Source organism: Ictidomys tridecemlineatus, chromosome 7 (assembly GCF_052094955.1).
Source record: "Ictidomys tridecemlineatus isolate mIctTri1 chromosome 7, mIctTri1.hap1, whole genome shotgun sequence".
Lineage (NCBI taxonomy): Eukaryota > Metazoa > Chordata > Mammalia > Rodentia > Sciuridae > Ictidomys > Ictidomys tridecemlineatus.
Genome location: NC_135483.1, coordinates 115515062 through 115539977, shown reverse-complemented (window position 1 = coordinate 115539977; position 24916 = coordinate 115515062). Strand labels below are relative to the sequence as shown.

Genomic DNA, 24916 nt, shown 5'->3' with positions numbered 1-24916 from the left:
TTTAAATAATATGTAACATATGGATTCAGCTTTTATTATTCTTCTAAAAGAAGACAATTATATTTATGTGAGGAACTGTTCACTGTTGGTAGGTAGCATGATGTGTATATTACTGGCCACTTAAATAATCCCTGACATGCCTTTAGTGGATCAACAATCTGCTTTTCTTGTAATGCCTTTTGGAATTTAAGCCCCATCTATTTACAATGGCAAAAAGAACCTCAGAGTAGCTGAGCTCTTTGCATTAGAACAACAAAGAAATGATTTTCTCACAGTTGAGGTAGCCAATGCATGATCATCTCTAAATTACTACACATTCTCAATTCTACACCTTCCATCTGAGTGTTCCCCTTCCAATGAAGAGAAATCTGGGGATCAACCACAGTCAGTACCCAATAGATTAAAAGAAAAAGCAGTTTCCAAAATTACCTTTTGCTAAAGGAGCTATCGAATGGGTGTTAACTGTGTAAAGTTGTTGAAGTGTTATCTCTTCCTCATCCATTGGGAACTGGGCATGAGATCTATTTTATAACTTTAAAAGACATTTTTTGGGGGTAAGAGAGAAACCCTAGACTTTTGTTGAGTTGCCTTCCACACTAAAAATGCTTAACAAAAGTAGAGAAGAGTGTTTCTCCTCATCTTTCAATCTGACTACCCCAAACACACACAGTCATTTCTGAAGGAGAGAAAGAAATTTCCAAATTGTCACTTAGACTTACTCATGGATTGCCACTGAATGTTTAGATAATGCTTGTTAAAAAGTGGTGGAGTTTGCTTTGCCACCTCATGCTGCTGCAAGGAATCGCTTACAGATATCAGTTGGGGTAGTATTTACCAGTGCCCCTCCTCATTGCCCCAACTGAGTGAGCTGAATAATTCTAATAATCAAAGGCACAGAGTCTGCATCTAGTTTGGAAATGAAACCATGGGTAATTTTCAAAAGTGGTGCCCTCAATTTTTGATGAACTGTCACAGCAACAGGAATTACCACAATTCAAAAATCACATCCACTAACAGACAGAGATCAGCATCTGTGGATGATTTCTTCTAACCCACTACCCTCAAATTTCTTCCCTGGCCCCCTAATAAAAACACCCCTTTGCCTCATGCTTCCAATTTAGTGCAATCATGCCTCTTACTGGCCATTGCCTTGCAGGACACCATCTGTTAAATATGTGGATGCAAGATATGGGGGTGTGAAACAGAAAGTCTATAATGAAAAAAGATGTGCATGCCCTATATCACATCCCATATTAAACTCAAGTAAGACTGCTCAGCATGCAGAAGCAAAAACTGCTATGTCGTAAACAATTGAAATAAAGGAATGTTAAATGATACTTATAATTTTTCAGAGTCTTTAGATATAATGACTTTCATGAAAAGAAAATGTCATGTGGTGTTCTTTATTTTCAAATCACCTTCACATCAATGAAATGACTGTGAGGGAGAATCTCCAATCCTTGGAAGGTTTTCAGGAACTCTGTTCAAATGTACCTGTGTTTAAATCAGATTACTAATTCTGTGCCCTAAATCAAATTGTCTCTCTATTCCTAGGTTTTTTCATCTGAAGATGGGAATAATAATAGCACCTGCTAAACAGAATGTTATTATATATATTAAAATATCATTAATATATTCTGGTCATCACCTAGTACCTAGGCCATGATAAGTGCCCTCAAAATATCAACTATTGTTATCACCATCATTATTAAACATCCATTACATCACAAACACTTTTCTGGGAAGTTTGGGGTTATTATGATTCTATCCATGAGGCTGGATGGTTTTGGTTGGGTTGACATGACCTAAGAGTATACATTAGAGTAAAGAGAAAATTACTTGCATTAATTAGGATTATGTACTAATATATATGTAATGACAAAGGAAACTAGAAAATAGAACAATTGATTTAAAGTGAAAATTACTTATATTAATTAGGAATTATGTACTAGTATATATATATGTATATATTCATATATATGTAATGATGAAGGAAATTAAAATATAGAACAGTTTATTTTAAGGCATTAATTATTATTAAATGCATACTAACAATTTTCAAGTACCTATAAAAGAGGGATGAGTAAGAAAATAAGCTAAATTCATCAAAGGAATTTGGAACTCCTGTCGAGTTTTGCAAAATGTGCTAAGCAAGACAATTTCAGGGAAAGAAGAGGCTGAGAACACAGAATCTGTTGGTAGCAGCCAGTCATAGAGGTGGAAACAAACATACCATTCTCTGCCTGCAATAATTATATTTGCTGGCAGGAGCATAAGCTTTATGTCGGGTGTGGGTTGGGAATAATTGGATGTGGTCAGTTCCTGGAGGACATGATGAGCTCTGGAGGAACATATCTGGCTTTGGTACTAACAGATACAGGAAATCCCTCATTTTGCCTTTTCATTTTCTATTTAATTGCAATGACACAAATCTCTGAAAAAAATGACATATTGAATACTCTGAATTGGGACAACTCCTTTCACCTCTCCATCTTTAGCTCACTAATCAAATCACTACTAAATAAATATGAAGTAGAAACAAATTGCATGAGTTTCTCCTCTAATTTTAGAATATGACATAAGCCTGGCCTGTTGGCCCTGTGTTCAGATCATTGAAAAATTAGACAGGATTAGAAAAAAAAAAGTGTTTTCCTCAGCTCCCAGTGTTCTTTCTTAGTAAAAGCAAGCATTGTTCCAGTCCTGCTAATGAAGGGAAAAGCTCTGAGTGGGGAGGGTTGAAAAAAAAAAAAAAAACACCTCAGAACCTTAATTCTTGCTCATTTAAAGATGTACTTCAAGATCTATATTAATAAGAAATTGAGCTTCACTTTCTAGTTCAGAAGTTGCCTTGTCAGCCTTGACTCCTGTTGACAAAAAGATCTGACATCTGGAGCATATCCTTCCAGCAATCTTTGTGGAACTCTGGATGGATCTGAGTGCTCCACAGATTCTTTTTTTTTTTTTTTTTTTGGTTGTCAATGGACCTTTATTATTTAATTTATTTATATGTGGTGCTGAGAATTGAACCCAGTGCCTCACTCATGCTAGGCAAGGGCTCAACAACTGAGTCACAACCCCAGCCCTTCCATAGATTCTTTCTGGCCTAGTTTGCTCTGTGATCCTGTGATTGGGGCAAACTTTTGGGAGCACAAGTCTGCACTGAGGGTACAAGTTGTATCCATGGAGTGAGAGCATCAAACTGACCCACAAAGAGACAGGGACTGCTGAGCCCTAACTCAGACTGTTTATATATATATATATATATATATATATATATATATATATATATATATATATATATATATATATATATATATATATACAATATACATATATATATATATCAAAGAGAGAAAACTGTAGTAGAGCAAATTCAAACAGATACAAATTTGCTCAGACAGAGAGTTAGCACCCATGATTTTGAGTCAGCTACAAGTCTTCTAGAAAACTTGTGTTTGAACTAGTTTTCCATTGAATAACAAATATGCATCCCAACTTTATACCCCTGATTTAACCATCCCTGAGAAGTTGATGTACTTAGATGCCTCCTATCACATTTTAAATGCTCTTTTAAATATTCAAATTATATAATTATGCCTAATTATGCAGTGCATTGTATTTGAATACAAAATCATAATACAGTTTTGGCATCATTGTCATCTTACAGCATTTGCCTTATTATGCTGTGGCATTTTGAGTATTTCTGATCAAACAGTATAAATGGAACAAGTTTTGCATACTGAGCCTCTTAAAACCCACTTTAAAGAGATTTACTATCAATGCACATTTTCTGTTCAGCTGGAAAAAATAAGAACTTTGTAGTGTGTATTATGAAATGTTAAATATTAATACTACTTAAAGTTAATGGTATGCCAAAGAAAATGGCTAATAATACATTATACAATTAAATGCCTATCATATTAGCTCATCTATTAACAAAATAAAATAGATTCAAACCGAAGAGTTCTGATTTGTAGTTTTTTAGCAAGCGTTGCCCATGTGTAAAAGCTAAATTATTTATTCAACTTTTAAACAGCTGGATACATCAGTTTGCAATTATTTGCATTATATTTGAATGCTTTGTCATGTGTCTCTGATATAACAAAAACAAGTAAACAGTTTTCTCTTCTTCTATGAAGGCATATTCTTTTGCACAGATGCCAATAACAATGACCCAGAATATTGACCAAAAACGACCTTTCTTTATGTCTAGACAGTCACTGGAGATTTTTTCACAGCTTGGAGTCACCAAAGATCTCAATAGTCCACTGACAGACTCTTTGCTGGACTGTATTTGTTATCAAGTCTTAACCAGACTTTCAGCTACATAATGCTACATCATTGTTCTGACTGTCTCAATATTTGCTTTTGCCTGTCCAAGGTTAAGTCTCCCCTATTTCATACACTGTCTTATAATTGTGTGTGTGTATATATATATATATATATATATATATATATATATATATTTATACAATATGTATATTGGTCCATAGATGCTTGTGTTCCTTCATGTACTTGGCTTAAATGACAGACTTTTTACTTTTCTTTTCAATGTTGGTTGCCTAAAATGTATTGAAAGCATTTTTTTTTCATTTCAGCAATTATATACTAATGGAATGTTCAGGACATCTGAGGGTCCACACTTGTGCCTGAGTAGGCTCACCAACTTAACTTGGATATAATTACTTCTTTCCTGAACAAATCAATTATAGCAAGGTTTGTGTATATCATATCCCAAAGCAATTTCTACATGTTTAAAGAACTCCAAAAATCCTGTAAAATTAATTTACCTAGTGAGTTTTAAGTAGGTTGGAAAAGGGCTTGCAAGTAACAGTATTGCTTGAGTGATGCCTGATGTCTTCCACACACCAGTCCCTACAATGAGGTATTCATTGAATTAACTATAAAAGTTCACTTACTCATTATAGACAGAATTTTCTTCTGGGATAGTTCACCAAGTTCTTTTGAGGAGTATCCACTTTCTCCTAACCCTGATTGTGTGCCCTGGTGGACCTTGTTCTCTACCTCTAAATGTGGAGCATGTCACCTTGGTCTCAACTAGTCAGCTCATCCCATTTCCTTAGCCACTTAGCCATAGTGATTGATTGAGGGATTGGTTAGTTACCCAGTTTTATTTAATAGTAATAATAATCAAGCTCAATAGGGAAAAGATATTTCCTATGCATGAGAAGCTGGGACTATGTTGACCTTAAGCCATTTTAGGTCGTTTTATCAGCACATAAAGGCAGAGAATGAAGATAACATGCAGGCAAGAAGAGCTGAGAAGAGAGACAAGGTTCTAAGGATGCTGTTTAAATTTTAGAATTTAGTCATGCTTGAAGCCGGTCATTTCCTGAATTTTCCAGTTACATAAAATTTTCTTTTTTTTTGTTTAAGCCAATTTGCATGGATTTCTGCCCCTTGAAATCAAAACAGTTCTGACTCAAGTCTATGTTTCATTTACTGCTTTGTTTCCCTAATAGTGCTGAATGTTTCAGCTATAGAATTTTTACATACTGAAAGAACAAATATGTAAATAAATCAAAAAGTCAACATTTCCTTAAAGCTCTCATTGAAAGGGACTACATTTAGGCTGATAGAAAAGGTAGGCAGGAAGTCTGTTCAAAGCCAATGGATTAGTTACATAGAATATTGAGATCTATTGCAAATGGTGGCTTCATCTATTTTTTCAGGTCTGTTTAAAAATTTGTGTTAATGAAAACAAATCTCATCAGCCTGATCCCAAAAGAAATGAAGACAAAGTAGGAAAACTTGGCTTTGACATATCAAAACTGAAAGTTTTGCTCTATTTCAAGTGATTTTCTTTTATCTTCCCTATAGGAAGGTTAGTTCTAGCTTGATGACAACTTTTATGGAACAAAGATGGTGTTTATGGTTATCAGCTGAAGTCATCAAATGGTCTGGGATATTTTTCCTTCTTCTCCTACTTTCTGTCCTTCTTCTTCTGTTTGGTACTGGTTCTCAGGAATTCTTTACCACTAACCTACATCCCAAGTAATTCTTTATATTTTGAGACAGGGTCTCACTAAGTTGCTGAGGCTGGCCTGGAACTTGTGAGCCTCCTGCCTCAGCCTCACAAGATGCTGAGATTACAGGAAGCACCACTACACTCAGCTGGGACATGTTTTCTATGGAAAAATAGTTTGAATTTTCAGTCATTCACATGGCAATTAACTCAATATATGCTTTGCACAATGAATGAGAATCAAAATAATCTTGCCCATACCTTATACCAAAAAGGAATTTTCCAAGTGGTAGAACAGGGTTGGCTCTAGTGAATAGTTAAGTAGAATATGACTTTTTCATCCAACTCATTGTTTGAATTAAGGATTTTAATTTTTCCCTTAAGCAAAAAAGACTGTTCCCACTTCTTTATTTTGTAATGATATAATCTTCTTCTGACGCTTCCAAAATTTCCTTTATTTATTTATTTATTTATTTATTTATTTATTTATTTGCTGTGTTCCCTGGAAGGTTCACTAGATCATCTGCTGACCTGCCTGATACAGATAAATACTTATAATATTTACACAATGTGTAAGCCTCACGTGGCATTTTCATTATAAAAATCCACTTTTCTTATATAATGCCTTAACAGAAACAAAGTAAATACATGTACATAGAAGATCATTAATTTTTTAAAAATATGCCCAGGTAGCCAGGTGTGGAGGCAAATGCCTGTAATCCTAGTGGCTCAGGAGGCTGAGGCAGGAGGATCTGGAGTTCAAAGCCAACCTCAGCAATGGCAAAGCACTAAGTAACTCAGTGAGACCCTGTCTCTAAATAAAATACAAAATAGGGCTGGGGATGTGGCTCAATGGTTCATTGCCCCTGAGTTCAATCCCCGGTACCAATAAAACAAAACAAAACAAAATAAAATATGCCCATGTCATATTTCACTATTAGATCAGACAACTCTTACTTAATTAAAACATTGCTTTAGTACTCTTCTTAACACAACCATCTAATCAGTCACTTACAACCAACCATTATTTATTATAAAAGGTGAGGTTATTTGCTTTTCTTGCCTTAGCCAGATGAATTGATTTTCTAATTGTGGTATGTCAGGCACAGTGAAATACTGGTGGAAAATTATTTTGTAAAGAATTCCCTTCAGTGGCACATAAGCATCCACCTACACTGCCATCAAATCAGGTTAGTCCACAAGTATTTTAGACATGGTTAAATAAGAGATAGAGATTTGGGTGCTACTGAACAGCGCTTTTTATAATGTCATTTGAATATGGATATACTCAGTGACCTAAGTGAGTTTATATTCCACCTCCTCCAGTTTAGATTATTTATAAAATAATTCAGGGCACTTCTTTGTCAGAATAACACATTGCATCTAGAGAAGGCTAAATTGAGTACTCCAGGCTCTGCTTCCTTTTCCTTCTCTCTTGCCCCCAGAATAAGACTATTCATATGGAAAGCAAAATACAAGCACTATTAGAACAGTATCATCTCTTATTTACTCCACAAAACAGAATACAATATGGGTTGCTGTGAAATACAAATGAACTGTAATCCTCATCAGGTTTGAAAATAATGGACTCAGGCTAACATTTCCAGAAGAAATATGAAGGCAGTATTCTAAATTTCCTATTCTTTCCCAAATGAGTTTGCACAAAATGTGTCGCTAAGAAGAGTAATGTGCCCATCACATAGTGAAATTTCCCACTTGCAAAATGAAAATGAAAAGTCTGCATTTTAGGATGGCGTATTTAAACACATGCACCATGCTGCTCTTACAGTAGGGAAAAGAAAGCTCCCCCTACTGGAGCATAAAAAAGCCTCATCTCCCTCCTGCACCCCATGGCTCCGTCATATGCAGGAAGGCAGAGAAACATATAGTCTTCCCATTATCTCTCACAGAATCCTGGTTCTCTCATCAAACATTACATTTCCCTCATTTCAGTTAATTAAAGGACAGCTGGACATTTCATTATTGCACTAGTCTCAGCTCTGGCTAGTTGAAATGGGGCATGTATAGGTCTTGGTCCCAAAGACATTTTCACCAGAGACAATGGTTTTAAAAACCATGGCTCTGATAGAGAAATTTGAATAAGAACTAAAAAAAAAAAATCTTTAAAGGGTATATATATATATGTGTGTGTGTCTGTGTATTGTTTTCACAATATACAAATATATGCACATATAAGGAGAATGAAATTCAGCATGTAATAATTTTAACTGGGGGGCTGGGGATGTGGCTCAAGCAGTAGCGCGCTCGCCTGGCATGCGTGCGGCCCGGGTTCGATCCTCAGCACCACATACCAACAAAGATGTTGTGTCCGCTGAGAACTAAAAAATAAATATTAAAAATTCTCTCTCTCTCTCTCTCTCTCTCTCTCTCTCTCTCTCTCTCTCTCCCTCCCTCCTCTCTCACTCTCTCTTTAAAAAAAATAATAATTTTAACTGGGGAAGGTAGGAGATATATGTGTATTTGTTGGAATGAAGAAAGAGTCACATGATTAGTAAGTTGGTATTAATGGCTGAACATTAGTATTTATTGGCAAATCTTTAGATACGTGAAACTCAAAACAGATATGTTTTACGCTATAAGCATAAAAGATACAAGAAGTTTAGAGTCATAGCCAGACTAAAGATAATAATTTTTCATGATAATATATAGAGATGACATGCAAATGGGTTTATAGAGAAAAGTATTCAAAGGTAAATTTTCTTCAAAAGAATTTCTGTGGTTTTATGTTTGAAGTGTTTGCTATCTATAGGAAAAAACCCTACAGTTAAACTATTTCTGCCAATTCAAACATGATGCAGTCATGGTTGAGGGGGATATTAAGCATCACCATATATTTTCATTATTTTAGTGTTCTTTACATAAGGCATTTCAGGGACACTCTTACTCATCAGCAGAGAGAAAGGAGGTAACTGGAACAAGCTTCGTTCAATTATTTTTCTCCATTTTCATGGCAAGGCTCATAGTGGCAATTCTTTTCTCTTTTGAAATGAAACCTGGGGATTGTGCCTCCTTGGGGATCAGCAAATACATCAGGCCCTCACTTTATTTTCCCACTGGATAGAGCAAATGACCTGCTTCCAAAGCAGCTTTAGACTCTTTGGATAATAAAGAAAGTCTCTGAGCTTTAGGCATTGGAGGTATTGTTAGCTAAGATTCCAACTTCTTAGAAATGTAAGGCATTAGATTCACATTATTTTGTAAACCATGATCGTTAGATTTTGACCAGATGATTCCAGACACCTAAGGGTGTGTGAGGGTGAGTGAGTGTGTGTGTGTGTGTGTGTGTGTGTGTGTGTGTGTGTTTGTATGTGTGTGTGTGCATGTGGCTGGAGAGATAGTCATTCATAAATGATGTTTTTCCCATTTTTTCTTCTTTAAGAGGTTTGAGTACAACTATTTTCAGATACAAGTGCCACATAGTTAGAAGCCATCCTGGATTAGAACTGTCACTATTTATGCACATTTTAAAGAAAATAGTATAGTCACTAACTAAAAGAACCTACATATTTTTTTATCTCAATGTTGATTTTATTAGACATAAAATGTATGAGGTAACTTCTTTTAAGAAATGGATAAAATATGATTTTGATTTCTAATGGAAGGAGGAAATAGATAAAGATTTGTCATTCATTTCCAACAGCTAGACCTGGGTTACCTCTCATAAAGAAAGTGCACCTCCAAACCCACTATACTAGGTATGTTGGAACCCATAAAATTTCCAATTACTGCTTCAGAATTTATTGTGCACATATGGAAAATAATACTTGTAAAACAGAAAGGGGTTTGTGCCTTGTGCTGTCAATACTGTGAAGGATGGGGTGATTATAAAGCAAATTAACAATACTTTTAAATGTGCATTCACTTATCTTTCCAATTAAATCCTTGTTAAACAACTGCACAGACAGTAATGGCGCTTCTGCAAAGCACTGATCAAGACAGTTTTATTGTAATTTTTACTCTGTAACAATTAATCAAGTAGGCATTTTCTTTATTATTAAATTATTTAGTTAATAAATATTCTCAATTGGCTAACATATTTGTAGTTTACATGTTATTTTTGATTTTCCTACAGTGGAACATATTTGGGAATACTTCCATTTTCTAGCAGAGGGACCATTAAGGGATGTGATTTTATAAATTTCTTTTCTCTAGAAGAATAACTGTGAACAAGAGAAGTCCTTGAAACTTTAAGCCATTTAAAAATCTTATTTCAACCATTTTATTTTGTAAGGGATGCAAACACATTGCTTTTAGCAGATAAGAAATGTGAAGTTTTGCTTTAAGGCATCTTTCTGTTGGAGTAAGCATTAAAATTAGCATTTAAAAAGTTCATTAATACCAGTTACAGACTTTTGAGTCATGAAGCTGCATTGTAGTTAGCACTTCCTTTTCTTATTCCTTGGAAATAAAAAATGCCTTAATATTCTTTCTTCCATAAAAATTCGAGGTGTTATAAATGCAGAAGCAGATATAAAGATATCTATGATTATTTTTCTATTTTTGAATTTCCATTTTTATAATTTGAAGATTTGAATTTATCTACAGATATACTTCACCATTTAAAAAGTATTTTCAATGATACTGTATGTGGCCTTTTGCATTTTGGTTGTATTTGGTACCTTGTTAAATTTTTAATTAGGAGGGATTCTTAGGTTACTGGATAAGAGGATGGTGCTGTCAAAAATTACATTTAGATTTAGAATTCAAGAGGGCTATATTAATTCAGAAGTAAGAATGAACAAACACATGAGAGAGACAATATTTTTGAGGAGTCTGAAACAGAAAATTCCAGGCAAGGTTGACTTTATAGTTTTGAAATATTATAATTTAAAGAGTTAACATTATTTTCTTTATGTACAAACTGAATAGTTCATGTACAAACTGAAAACCTCACTATTGTTCTGATTCCAATGAGGTCCCTGACCATATGCTTCCCAGGAGTCACAGAGCCTGACCTACCAACTGATTATCAACTTGCAAAGTTGGAGCACACTCTGAGGAGGTGGGGATGCTAATGTGTAGCCAGCAGGTGAAGGAAAAGGAAGAGCTAGAGAATGGAAAAGATGGCTGGGCACGTGCGGCTTAAGTGTGGAGAAGGTGGGCTCAGTAAGGCTAAAACTCTTGCCTGTGCCAGGGCTGAGGCAAGGGTGACCAGAAGGCTCTGAAGGCAGACTTGGCCCCTCTAGGCTTTGGATGATGATTGACCCTGGTTTAATGTCAGATAGATATCTGAGGACAGAAGTGGAAAATGGAGTATTTTAGCAATTAGAAATAAGAGGACCTAGCAGACACAAGGGTATTGAAAACCTACAGTAAGAATGGCACATGATGGACATAATTCAGAATCCTCAGGTGACTGAAGCACAGCTCACCCTCCAACATCTAACAGAGTGGAAAGGGAGAGAGATGGGATGGTAAATTAACTAAAATCGGTACTAAATCATAGGTACAAAATGCTGTGGGAGCAGAGTGGAGAAGCTAATTCCTCTTGAGACTTGTGTCAAGGGACACATTTATCAGAAAGCAAAATCAATAGTAGTGTGCCTCTTTCTCTGAAGGACAGATCTACTGTACTGTTGGTACCTATCTAATCACAATACATTCTCTGGCCCAAAAGGCTGATGGGACATTGGTGGGATGTTTTCAAAACTCTGAGCACAGGAATGTAAGTGAGCCCATTGTGATGGCCAGAACATAAAATGAATAGGTTAAGAAGACGTGGGAACAGGACACTCAGAAAGAAGGTAGCGATGAGGCCACACAAAAGCAATCTGGAGAAGTAAAAATGATAAGATGGTGATGCTGCATTGCCACCAATCCCTCTGCTATTTTAGAGAAGAAGGGAACAGAACAGGGGAGGCCTTCAGTTCCTGGTATTTTCTCACTACTTTACACTGAGTAAGTCACCAGTGTTCTTAGCCAGCAGACTGGAATGTATATGGAGTTGGAGGCTCCGTGTGCCTGGGAATATTGCTTGTTCCTTTCATTGTTGTGTTTTTAGTATCCCACCTAATGCCTGGCACCTCGTAAGAGCTCTTTAAATATGTGTCAAATGAATGATGTAAAATAAAAATCTTATTTTATTGAGCTCACCTCTTAGCTCCATATAAATCCTGCTGTTCTAGGATCCCCAGAGAAGAGGGAAGCTAAAAAGGTTACCGGCCACTCCTTCTCCAGTGGGCAAGCATAAAAAAGAAAGGGGTTTGGTGTCTTTGTCACTCCAAGGCATTTAAACCTTAATTTGATTCTTCAGCCCTGACATTTGCAAACTTTGGATACATATATCTTCAGGGTGTTCATGAGGACCTGAAAAAATTCCTTCCTGTCCCTGAAACTGTTACCTTCTTTACAGAAAGAGCTTTAAGAAGATGAGAATACTTTTTCTTTTTGCAGCACACTTTGTAGGGAAATGTTACAAAAGTATGTGGGGCACCTTGGAAGAGAGGTGCTATATAAATATATGTGAGTCATTAAAGCTGTAATTACTAGCAACAGGGATTTCCTGTGTGAAAACAAAAACAAAAGAAATACTTTCAAAATTCAGGGCACTGGAGTTAACAAGACCAGCATAGTTTCATTGCTATTTATCCAAATCTAGTTTTTTTCCTAACAAGTCATTCCCAGCATTTTGAAGGGGTAAAATGGCAATTCTGGTTACACCATTATTTCTGATAATATCTGATGTGTTTAATTGCTAATGATGTTCTGGGTTGAGGAAAAGTAAGTTAACTCCCCTGAAGCTTTGTTTTATTGAGACAGGGAATGGGGTTATGGGATTCTTCACTGTTTGTTTCCGTCCCATGATTCTTACATCCAGACTAACATCAAATGCTAATTTATAGCCCTCTGAGAGAAAACAGAATATAAAATATAGCATGTGATTTCTTTGCTGAAATATACAAGAAATGGAACCTAATACAATGTACCAATGAGATCATTTAACAGAGTTGGTTTGTATTAGAAACTCATCATTCTCTCATTTTATTTTTTTTAGGAACACATTTTTTTTCAGTGCATATGGAATATCAGGCACTTTGCTATGTTGGAGATACACAAATGAATCAACTTTTCTATCATCAATGTACTTATAGGGAGTTAGGGATTTTTAATTAAAAGGGAATTTTAAAATGGAATTTTCTCTTATAAAAGGCTCCCCCAGGCTGGACACCAGGAAAACACAACATTATAATGAGAATAAGTGGTTATTGATTCTTTGATGTTAAAGAGAAGAAAAACCTCACTCTGACCCCTCTTCCATGATAAAGTAAATCCCACAATCAGGCTATATAAATATATTGTTTTTTTTCAGTAAGTTTTAAATGGATTTGTGTTCTGGCTTCTTAATGTATTAACTCTGTGGCCTTTGAAAAGTTACTTAATCTTTCTGAAGTATGGTCTTCTCCTGTGAAGAATGTGGATGACAAATTTTATCTACCTTGCAAACTTATGAAGTCAGAAATACCTCTAACTTTGAGGCAACGTCCAATAAAATACATTCTCAACTGAACATTAGTTATCATCAGCCTTGGTACAGCATTTTTCAATGGTATTTACTCTTAAGTTTTGTCAGCAAATTATTAGGTAAAACATCTTTCCTTTTCATTTATTCCAGAATCTACACATTGTAAAATGATTGCAGCTGGGCATAGTGGTGCATGCCTTAAATCCCAGAGGCTCTGGAGGCTAGGGTAGGAGGACTGCAAATTCAAAGCAAGCCTCAGTGACTTAGCAAGACCCTATCTCAACATAAAAAATAAAATAACATAAAAAGGATATGGGGATGTGGCTCAGTAGTTAAGTGCCCCTGGATTCAATCCTGATACCAAAAACCAAAAAAAAAAAAAAATGATTGCAGTGATGTACAGACTTTTAATCATAAGAATAACATACCTGTTCTATCCATGGTATTTTTTTTTTTACATTAATGACTGAGCTTATAGGACTTAGTGAACAATGTCACATTAGAAACCAAGAGAAAGCTTCCCCTCATAAGAAAACTGGTTAATAAAAAATGGATCTATGGTCTATTTCTGATTTGCTTCACCTTCATCTTAGTCTTGGTAAGTCATGTGTCCAGTGGAGAGCCCGAACAGAGCTAGTAAGATGCTATGGAGGAGATTCCCAAACCTTGCTGTGCACCTGACTCCACTGCAGAGTTTCTCTTTTAAAGCATATATTTAGAGCTCTAATTTGGGACTTCTTACTTGGGAGCTTCTATGAGTGAGCATCAAAATATTTATTTTTGAAAAGCTCCACCATTTGATTGCTGTGGCAGACAGACTCAGATGTCCTTCAATTATCCCCACTTCTTCATGTTTATTCTTTGCAAAATCCCCTTCCTTCGAGTGTGGGTGGAATTTTCACTTGCTTCTAACCAACAGAAAGTAGCAAAGGTGATGGGACCTGACCTTCATGATTCTGTTACATAAGATTATAACTTCTGTCTTGCTTCTAATCTTGCTTTCCCTTGCTGCTTTGATGAAGCAAGTTGCCATGATATGAGATGGTCTGTAAGGCCTCTGGAAAAGAGCTATCAATAGACAAAAGCCTTCAGTCCAATAATCCAGAAGGAACCAATTCTGCTAGCAACCATGTGAACCTGTCCCCAAGTGACCCCCAGACAAGGATCCACTACTGGCTGACACCTGGATTGGAAACTTTCAGAGGATTCAGTTGAGCTGTGCCCAGACTGCTGACCCACAGGAACTGTGAGATAATAAATTCTTATTTCGATAAACAGTTAAATTGGCAGTGGTATTGTGAGACAGCAGCAGACAAGCAATGCAATTCTAATATTCAGTCAGGGTCAAGAACCAGTGCTACAAAGTGAAGTTAAAGCAGAAGTAAGCTTGGTATGCATTCCTACCTAGCTTTTAATAACTGCTCATTAATTTTGAAGGTGATGATGATGGTTTGGTATAATAATGATGATAATGATGATGGAATTTCATAAATATTCTAAGGGATTTTCTTGGGGATTGGCAGTTACATAACTGTGATCTAATTTCTAGAGGCAATGGCCAAATCTACATGGAAAAGCCACAACTGAAATAGAACTTAAACTTTCAGTAGAATACACTCTTCTTCCCCAACAAAAACTTATCTACCAAAGGAAATTATTTTTTTGTTTTGTGCCCAGGAATCTAGAAGCCCTATGAATTTGGTTAGCAATGAGATCAATCTCTTGGTAGAAAGAAGCCTCCAATATTTTAATATATTGTCTCTCTTTTTAGAAAAATAATAATCTTACTATCAAAGAAAATTCAATCATGTAGAAGGCAAAAACATTTGATGGTTAATATTTGGTATTTTTACTACTAGAAAACTAAGTAATATGGATCCTATATCTTTTAACCTCTTGTTATCTTGTTATCTAATTATCTAATTATCCCTATGTTGATTGAATTTTTATAGTCCGCAAATTCTTAAAAATATTCCCATTTTGGAAATCAAGAATCTGAAGTTCAAAATGGTTAAAATAGATTCTATTAGACTCGCAAATAGCTCAGAATTAAAATAAGGAGAAAGATCCTCTGATTCTTATCTGATGTACTTTTCCCACTAAATGGTCTCTGCCTTTAATTGTTTCATCATGGTGTTAGGTCAGTTTCTTATGGTTTGGCTTGTAAGGAATAATAATATATGATCCATAAAAAATGTGTGGTATAATTTTTTTAAAATGAGTGTCCAGAATTTGTGTTCATTAGAAATAAAAGGATTCATAAACTTGCTATTGGAATATACCACATAATGTACAAACTAGAAAGTATATAAATGTGTGGAATATGAAAATCTTATTGTTTTGACCTCAGTGTTCAGGATTATTTTCTATTGCTCATACATTTTCTTAAGCAGCTAGAAAGCAATACCAGTGTTACCATCAATACTCTGAGCTCTCTGACTCAATGTAGCTGAAAAATGAGGTCTAAGAAAGTTTCCAAAGCCCTGAATGATGTTAGTGTCTGGCCTTTTCATGATCAAGTGATCTCTTTAGCTTTAATGGGAAAAATAAATCATTGTTAAACGATAATCTTGTCATATGGAAGCCAAAAAGGTGCAATACCAATGATCTGACTTACCAAAAACCGCCCTGCGGAATGGGATAAAGCAAATAACACAGTTTGTTTTGCTGTTGCTGTGTTTGGTGGTGAGGGTGAAGTAGGCTTAAGGAAATACTCGTTTTAAAAATAATAAGGGGGCAATATAAACTGATGTAATAGAAAAATGAATGGGCTTGGTACAGGGCTATTTTATAAGAACAGAACTAGAAGTTTTGAAATCCTTTCCCAAAGCCTTTTCTATTTCATCCAATTGCTTATTTCATGATGAAACTGCCAATTGTTCACATTCTTTCTCACTTTCCTTTTCTTTTATTCAATTTTGATGCTGCAAATAATATGAAAAGCACAGGGATAGCTACTAGAGTTAATACTTTGCTTTGCTTTAAGGTACCAATCTCTACAAAAGTAGCTTAAATACGGTTGGTAACAAAAATTATTTTTCTATTAGTTTCTTTTCAATGGAGTTTATTCTTAGCAGGTTAAAAAAATAAGCAAATCTATCCCTTAGAGATGAGATCTAATTTGTATTATTATGTCAATAAAATATAGGTGGACAAAAATAGGCAAAATATAAGACTGTAAATTAATTAAAACATACTCCCTTCCATTTAAAGCAACAAATGCACATGCATGAGTGTACACACACACACACACACACACACACACACACACACACACACAAGATTCTTGAGTATGTAGATGTATGGTATTTACAAATTTTGTTCCTCCTGCTGTGGAAAAATGAAAAATACCCCTAAGAGTCTCTCTCTAAGTTTTGTTTCTATCTATGGAAAACAGGTCTAAAATGCTGGTAAAAAGTAATTTTCTCCAGCTCAGGCAAACAGTGACAGGGAATATTTGTTATTGTGTGCTGAAAAACATCAGTCTGGAAAATTCCCAGTCCATCCTTCCTGCAGTGCTTCATAGCTCTCCCTTTGGCTCATAGGATTGGGAAGCTTCATAGCTGGTATTTTCCAAAAAGGTTGCCAATCTCTCTTGTCTCTTTTTTAAAAGAGGAAAGAGGAAGTTTAAGTAATACCAAAGAGAATCTGAACTGAATTTTGAGTTTGGGCAATAAGCCTAGATAGCAGCTGAAATCAAGTTCTGATACGGGGAAGAGGGGAATTCAGTCTGGTGGGATTTCCAAGACCTACTGTCAAAAGTTTTCAACACAGTTATGCAGCATCCTCTGTTCTGAAGTCTGTCCTTTGCAGAAGTACCATGCTAGAAAACCATCAGGAGGTCACAGATCATTCTGAAGAATCAACGTAATGACACGGGCTGATGACAGGTTGACATCTAAGGTCATGGACCATTTTTCTTTGGGGGATGCTTGCATAGAGCAGAAGAGTTACATCAGCAAAATGTCACTGAAAGCTGTCACCAAATTCAACAAACAAGGCAGAAGACTACTTGCTAATGCACCCTCATCCCACTAAACTGAGAATACTCGATGTCATTCGTCAAGGCTAGAACTGAGTATTGGTTCTTTGTCTTAATGTAGATATGCAAAGCCCTATAGGGAATGGCAGTGCCAGGCTTCTTCATAACTATAATATTTTTTATTTTCCCAGCTATCTCTCTTCTTGAACAATTTTCACCAAATTCTAATGGTAGTACTTTTCACTTACCAATATCAATAAGCAGGATGGAAATGGAAAGTCACAAACCAACATGTGTAGCATGAAAAGACTGCTGTCTGCTTTTTAAAAAGTGTAATAAAAAATAATGATTGAGAATAGAAGAGTCACAGCAGTGGTAAGCAGTCCAGGACCTGAGTCAGAGATCCAAGATCCAGTCCTAGCTCTCTTGCTTATATTTTGTATGAACTTAGGACACTGTTTAACACCTGAGCCTCAGTTTCTCCATTTAAAAAAGAGAATAACTATATATGTCACTGAAGACACTGTTAAAGTATACATGTAAAGTACTCAGTACAGTGCCTGATACATAAAACATTATGAAAATGCTAGCTTCTTTTATAATAATAATTATTATCATCACTAGTTATAATTAGGAAATGCTTCTCAAAAGTGATATATTTGGACTTAACTTGTATATCATCTGATCTGGAAGTATAATTAAGGGTATCTAATCCCTTCTGATTTCATGAGTCAAACAGAAAACCAAAACAAATTGAATCACTCAACTGGTGTATTTAGAATTGCTGATGATTATAGCATTCAAGAAAGTTAGTGAAACACGCAAATTGCAATTCAACTGTTCTTGAAAATCTCCAAAGTCAGTTTTCATTTGTCTAGTCTAACAGTGGGTAGGGCTTATTCATTAAAAAAACACGTATATTTTAAAAACATGTATAAAAGCCTCCTTGAAAGGAACATTGAGTAAGGTGAACATAGAGGAGAAAAGAAGGTATTGCTACAAGGAGGGTATTTCAATATCATTTGTGTTCCATCTTAGACAACAAGAATGTGTTCATCCCATTTCACAGTGCTTTATGCTTTTCATGGAGTTATCACTGTATTGCCTTTTTATTTCATCTTTCTATCCTCAACTCACACACACACACACACACACACACACACACACACACACACACAAGGCATGTACATGGCAGCCTCTGTTCCTAGCACTGGTTCTCTTCTAAGTCCGTCTACTATTAAAACCTTCATGTGGGTGGAAGGGCAGGTATAGTGTTAGTCACAAGGTTTATGAAACCTTTCCAGAAGATTCATTTAAAGGATAATCTGATTAGCAAATTTTGAAAGGGGCTGGTGTGCACATTTCATTTATCATTTAATTCAAAAAACTCCACAGCACAACTTGGACAAAGTCACTGGTATCAAAGGTCCTGATGTAGCATAATTTGTGTTGAATGTGTTGATTTTGACAGTGTTATAAACCAGGGAGACAGTTTACTGACAATTCTCTGCTACCAGATACCAACTCAGGCCTCTGTCCAGCTTTACATTGTCAACTTTCATGGAAACATGAGCAGTTACATAGCCTCAGAGGACGCTGAAGTTTGGAATGCAAAAGACGAGATGGACAGATTTCATATTTTCATTGCAGATTTTTTTTTGCCTTTTCAAACTGCTGAGAATAGTTTTTTTAAGGCAGGAAATGCAACTAGTGTTTGTTTCTAGCAGGGCTTCTGTTTTGAGATTTCTTCTTTGTAGAAGAAATGTGTTGCCCAGCTGTCTAGAATCCCAATCAGGATATGGTTTCAGCATGAAATATATTATAAGAATGATTTTAGCTGGTTATAAACAGGAACAAAAATGAAGCTGGGGCTATTTTATCTCAATTTTACCCACAGAAGTGGCACTCTCATTCTGTCCAATGGGACCAATCTGAATAAATAAGGTAAAGTTTAGTTCTGTGTTTTTTCCCAGGAAGGAAAGAAATTCCAAAAGATAAACATTCAATAGCAGAACTGTTGAACTTCTCAGTTATAGAGATTCTGAGAAATAAGAATCATGAGGCAGCTTTCCTAACGTACTACAATCCAAACTGGGTGGTTCAACCCAAGTAGAATTAATGGAGAGTTTAATGTTTGGCATTTTTAATGCTTCTACCTACTACACTTGTACACTGTTCAACAAATACTAATTAAGAAATCCCTTTTGGGAGGCCCTGAGATTTAATGCTAGTAATGGGGAAAATATAAGTACGATTCAAGTCTTAACCTTTTATGAAGATTTGTAGAAAAGATGGACATTTCAACCAGTATCCTATCATTTTTTTTATTCTGGGATTTAAAAAAAATATTTCTGGAATATAAACACTAAGTAGATTTCATTATATTCTCTCCCCCCAAAATGGCATAAGATCTGTGGCATTAATCTTATATTAGATGGAATTTTCGATGCTGGATATAAATACACTACTGTAAATTCAACCATCCAGTGTAATGGGAACCCAGAGACGAATCCCAGGCTTGAGGATTCTGGATGGAAAATGCTTACAGTCTGGATCTTGAAGAATAAGAATTCTACTAGGCAGGAAGCCTGTGTATGTGGATGAGAAAGAATATGTGGAAGAATACTGAAAGCAAAGGGAAGAAAGCATGCAAAGGCATTATGAAATATAATGGTTGCAAATTTGGGAGTCGAGCTGAGGAGTGTAGTGTGAAATGGATAAAGATATTGTTCAGGGGCAGGGTGCCTACTTAGCATGTACTATCCCTGGGATTGATCCCTGGCACCACCACCACCACCAAAATAAGTAAACAAACAAATAAATAAAAGTACCACAAAGGCTTTTGAGGATCAGGGGATCCTCTGGTGCTGGCTAGTTGGAAGTTGGGTGCAAAGCCAGATTATGAGGAATTTCTAAATTTTTCTGAAGAATCCACTGACTATTTTTAAGTGCAAGAAAAACTAATATGAACTGGTCATGTTACTAAGGAAATATAATATATATTATTTAATTTATGTTAACAAAGATCCTCAAGGCACTTGCATCCCCACTGTTTTCACTGTAATGAACAGAGGCACAAAGGAGTTAAATAACATGGCAAGGGCATAAGAAAATTCTGAGTTCTATTATATTTATCTGATTATAAAACATATAGCTTCTCTAACACCACTTTAAGATGTCTTGGGCTTCTTATTTTTCATTTCCTATTTTTCAATTTCTTCATTAATATTTTTAAAAAGCATTTTGGGGTTTGCAGAAAAATTGGGTAGAAAGAACAGAAAGTTACCATATACACTCTCAATTTTACATCAGCTTCCCCCAATGTTAACATCTTACATTCGTGGGGTCACTGTTACAACTGATGAACAAATAGTGATGTATTATTATTAATTATGTCCATAGTTAATATTAAGGTTATTAACTCTTTGTGTTGTATGTTATATGGTTCTTGACAAACGTAAGGTGATATATTTCCACAACTCTAGTGTCATAAAGAGTAGTGGAATTGAACCCAGGGTCTCCTGTATGCTAGGAAATTGCTCAAACAATTAGCTACATCCTCAGCCCTGCTTTCAAGTGTTAACAGTAATGAATAAGGTTGCTATATATATATTTGTGTGTAGGTTTTTATGTGAATATTAGTTTTAAACTCATTTGGTAAATATCTGAGACAAATTGTTGGATCATATGATAAGAATGTATTTACTACCCAACTATGTTCCAAAGTGACTGCACCATTTTGCGTTTCCATCAGAAATGAATGAGATTTTCTGTTGCTCTCCATCTTAGTCAGCATTTGGTGGTGCTTCAGATCATAGGTGTTCTAATAGGTATGTAGGAGTATCTTGTTATTTTAATTTGTAACTCTTTGACAACATACACATTTCATAATTTTTCATCTTTGTCCTTATTGATTAAATATTTTTCTAACATGATTTTCACTCTTGAATTTTCATCATTCATTCATTCTTCTATTCATCATATATATTATGTGTCTATTAGAAGCTGTTAATTTGGGGGGAGATATTTTCATTTTGGTTAAGATTCAGAATATAAATACAAATTTGAGCAATTATTTGGTGTTTACTATTTTTATATGCCAGTATAGTAGAACATATAGATATGTTGCATTCATTCTAGAGTCTTTCCTATTCCCATACTTTCTCCCTTCCCTTCATTCCCCTTTGTCTAGTTCAATGAAGTTCTAATGTGCTCCTCCCTTGTTGTGGGTTAGCATCTACATATCAGAGAGAACATTCTGCCTTTGGTTTTTGGGGGACTGGCTTATTTCAGTTAGCATGATAGTCTCCAGTTCCATTCATTTTCTGGCAAATGCCATAATTTTATTTTTCTTTATGACTGAGTAATATTCCATTGTGTATATATACCAAATTTTCTTTATCCCATTTTTCATTTTTTGATTATTCTTTTCCCAACTTTTATTTTGCCCTTTTCCACTTGGTATATATTCCACATTAACTATTAATTTGTCTTTCTCTCTTTTGTATTTATCTACAAGTCAATGGTTATCTTTTACCTCTATGGTAATAATTTAATAATTTATTCAACTTTCCCTTTCTCCCTCCAAAGGTTTTATCATTATCTCTTCATAGTTCCCACAGTGCAGAGTCTGAAGATTTGTTAGAGATTACAGAGGAAAGGTCCAAATTAAAAATATCCTTTACCTTGGTTGACGATAAACCTTAACTTCTGGATTGTTGCCAGATTGCCACTAACTCGATATATTCCATCAGCATCTAGACCTGAAAATAAAAGGTTATGTTTTATATTAGCTTACATAAGAACCAAGATGATATGAAAAAGTAAATTTGAGAAGGAAGAGAGCAGTAAATCATCATCAAATCTCTTTTCCTCACAGATAAAACAAATTCCTGTGTCCTAACCTAAGCAATCTTCAATATTTTAATACCAATAAACTAATCATAAAATTAAGTGACAGTTAATCATCAAAACTTTTGACTCTAATTGAGCCATAAAAGAGCTATAGATAACAAGGGATGACATAGCACACTTGCACATTTAAGATTTATTTAGAATAAAAATATAGGAATTAAACCAGAGGAATGAGAACCTCCAAGTATATGTGTATTGTCTTCTGCTTTTGAACAGGTAAAATAAGTCCAGGTTTTTGTGAGGTTTTTTTCCCTGTTTTCTTCTAGTCTTCCTAACTTCGTATCTTTTTCTTTTCTACCTGCTCTCCCTCCTTTGTTTGTTCGTTTGTTCTTTCTTCATTCCAGTCCATTCTCTTTCTCTGGTACTGGGATTGAACCCAGTGCCTTGCACACGCAAAGCAAGTGCTCTACAACTGAGCTATACTCCTAGCCACCAGTCCATTCTCTTTTCCTTGTCACTATAGCATGACACACATTGATTGGTCTAATTATTTCAACTATAGAATAAAAATCATACTCAAATGTAAAATTTTACCATTTCAATGTGAGGTGTTCCCCAAAAGCTCATGTGTGAGCCAATGCAAGAAGACCTAGAGGCAAAATTATTGGGTTAGGAGTGAATTATTTAGCGGATTAATCCCCTAACAGGATTGACTAAATGGTAACTGAAGGTGGGAGGGGTGTGGCTGGGAGGTGTGGCTTTAGGCTATATATTTTGAATCTGGCAAGTGGAGTCTCTCTTTGCTTACTGATCACCAGGTGAGAGTCTTCTCTCCATCAAACTCTTCTGCCATGATTTTCCGGCTTCTGTAGGCCCCTGAGGAATAGACTTGACTGTCTATGGACTGAGACATCTAAAACTGTAAGTCGCTAAATGAACATTTTCTCCTCTACAGTTGTTCTGGTTGGGTCTTTTAGTCACAGCAACAAAAAAGCTGGCTAAAACATATAATTAGTTGAATAATTTATACTATACAATAGTAATGTGTTGTTACATTATGGAGGAACCAATAAATAAAACCCTTGCCAAAATGGTGATATTAATTTCAAATTATTATTAGAATTAGTCATCAAAATGAATTATCCTGGAAGTGGATATGGATATTCAACAACTTGTTTTAGACACACATATTTATAGCATCTAGTTATTTTCATGACCTAGTTATCAGGAAGACTAAGAAACAGGAAAATTTTAAGAAAAACTCTTATTTGACACTATTATTGCCTGTAAGAAATGCTGATAATATAACTCTAATGTCAGGAGTGTATATTGTTAGATGTCTCTAGACTCTTAAGAGGCCCTGATGAGATTCCCAGCCCATTTGGGGTCATTATCACACTTCCTGGGGAGGTGGCATAGCACCATGATTAATTATTGTGATTCACAGTAGTAAGCATTATATAAATTTGGAGAACTTACTGTCATTTAAGTAAATATGTTCGCTTCAGATATTTTCCTCTTAATTTTTCTGAACATATAGCCAATGAGGAAAATATTTTGGAATTATTTAAAATCAACTTTATTGGACTTGTATAGCGTATAGAGAAAAGTTCATGATGCTGGAATTGGGGCCTTAGGGAATAGTTTTGGATCCACATGTAGTCAAACATCATTCAAAACCAAGAAAGGTGAACAATGTCCACTTACATGTCACCACAATCAGGTAAACAACTAAAATTTGATGAAATGCAAATTTCCTTAATTTTTTCCTATAGGTAATCAATTGTTTTGAAGGAATTTAGAGAAGAATGATATTTTAGAAAATAGAGACATCAACGGACAGTATGGGTCTCTGTACTCTACATGAGTAATCCTTATATATGCAAGAAAAAAGAATCAGTTAAATTAGTTCTATTTAAGATAATGATTACAGATGAAAAGGCAATTAATATCTCTTACAATAAAGTGAAAAATTTGAATGCTTCTTTTTAAATTAATTTGCATTTTGGTAATTAGCTAAGCCATTATGTGAGGTCACTGGTAAGTAAAATTATTTGAATTCTCATAATATTTTGTTGCAAATCAGTATCTTACTTAAACCCAATTTCAATTCATATATCCCTTTATATAAGGTATAAAATAAAGAGCATTTGTAATTTAAAGCTAGGACTCATGCAATAGTACTTTAAATGCTATTAAAATTCAAGTAATTTAGAGTTGTAAACTAAATTTTCAGTATCCAAATTTTCAGTATCCAAAACCTGTATTTTTCTCTTACACAAATTTTAAATTACAAAATAAGAAGTACTCTCCTTAATCTTTAGTCAATTTCAGGAGAGGTTTTTTTTTCTTTTTAATAATCAAAAACATTTGAAAGAGTAGTGTGGATTAGATACATTACATATGAGCACTTGGAAAACAGTATGCTGTTCAAAGAAAGCAACATCATCCTAAATTAATAACTGAATTTTCTTTTGGGATAGGAAAAGGGAGCACTGGTGATGGAGACAAGGAGGGTCATTCCAACCTGTGCCACCACTGTGGGTATAGAGCTGAGTCACAGAGAAACTGCTTTGTGGCTTAAGATAGAAACCAGAAAGTAAGAGGAGTA

At 35.2% G+C, this 24916-nt stretch overlaps 1 protein-coding gene across 2 annotated transcripts in view; it reads right to left on the bottom strand.

Annotated features, from left to right (window-relative positions):
- The window catches only part of Arhgap15 (Rho GTPase activating protein 15), a 591785-nt gene that overhangs the window by 167938 nt on the left and 398931 nt on the right, over positions 1 to 24916 (bottom strand). For both annotated transcript variants that reach the window (XM_021723074.3, XM_040294270.2), the window contains one exon: positions 22137 to 22214. In XM_021723074.3, coding sequence (XP_021578749.2) covers positions 22137 to 22214 — 78 coding nt within the window. The remainder of the gene's footprint in view (positions 1 to 22136; positions 22215 to 24916) is intronic.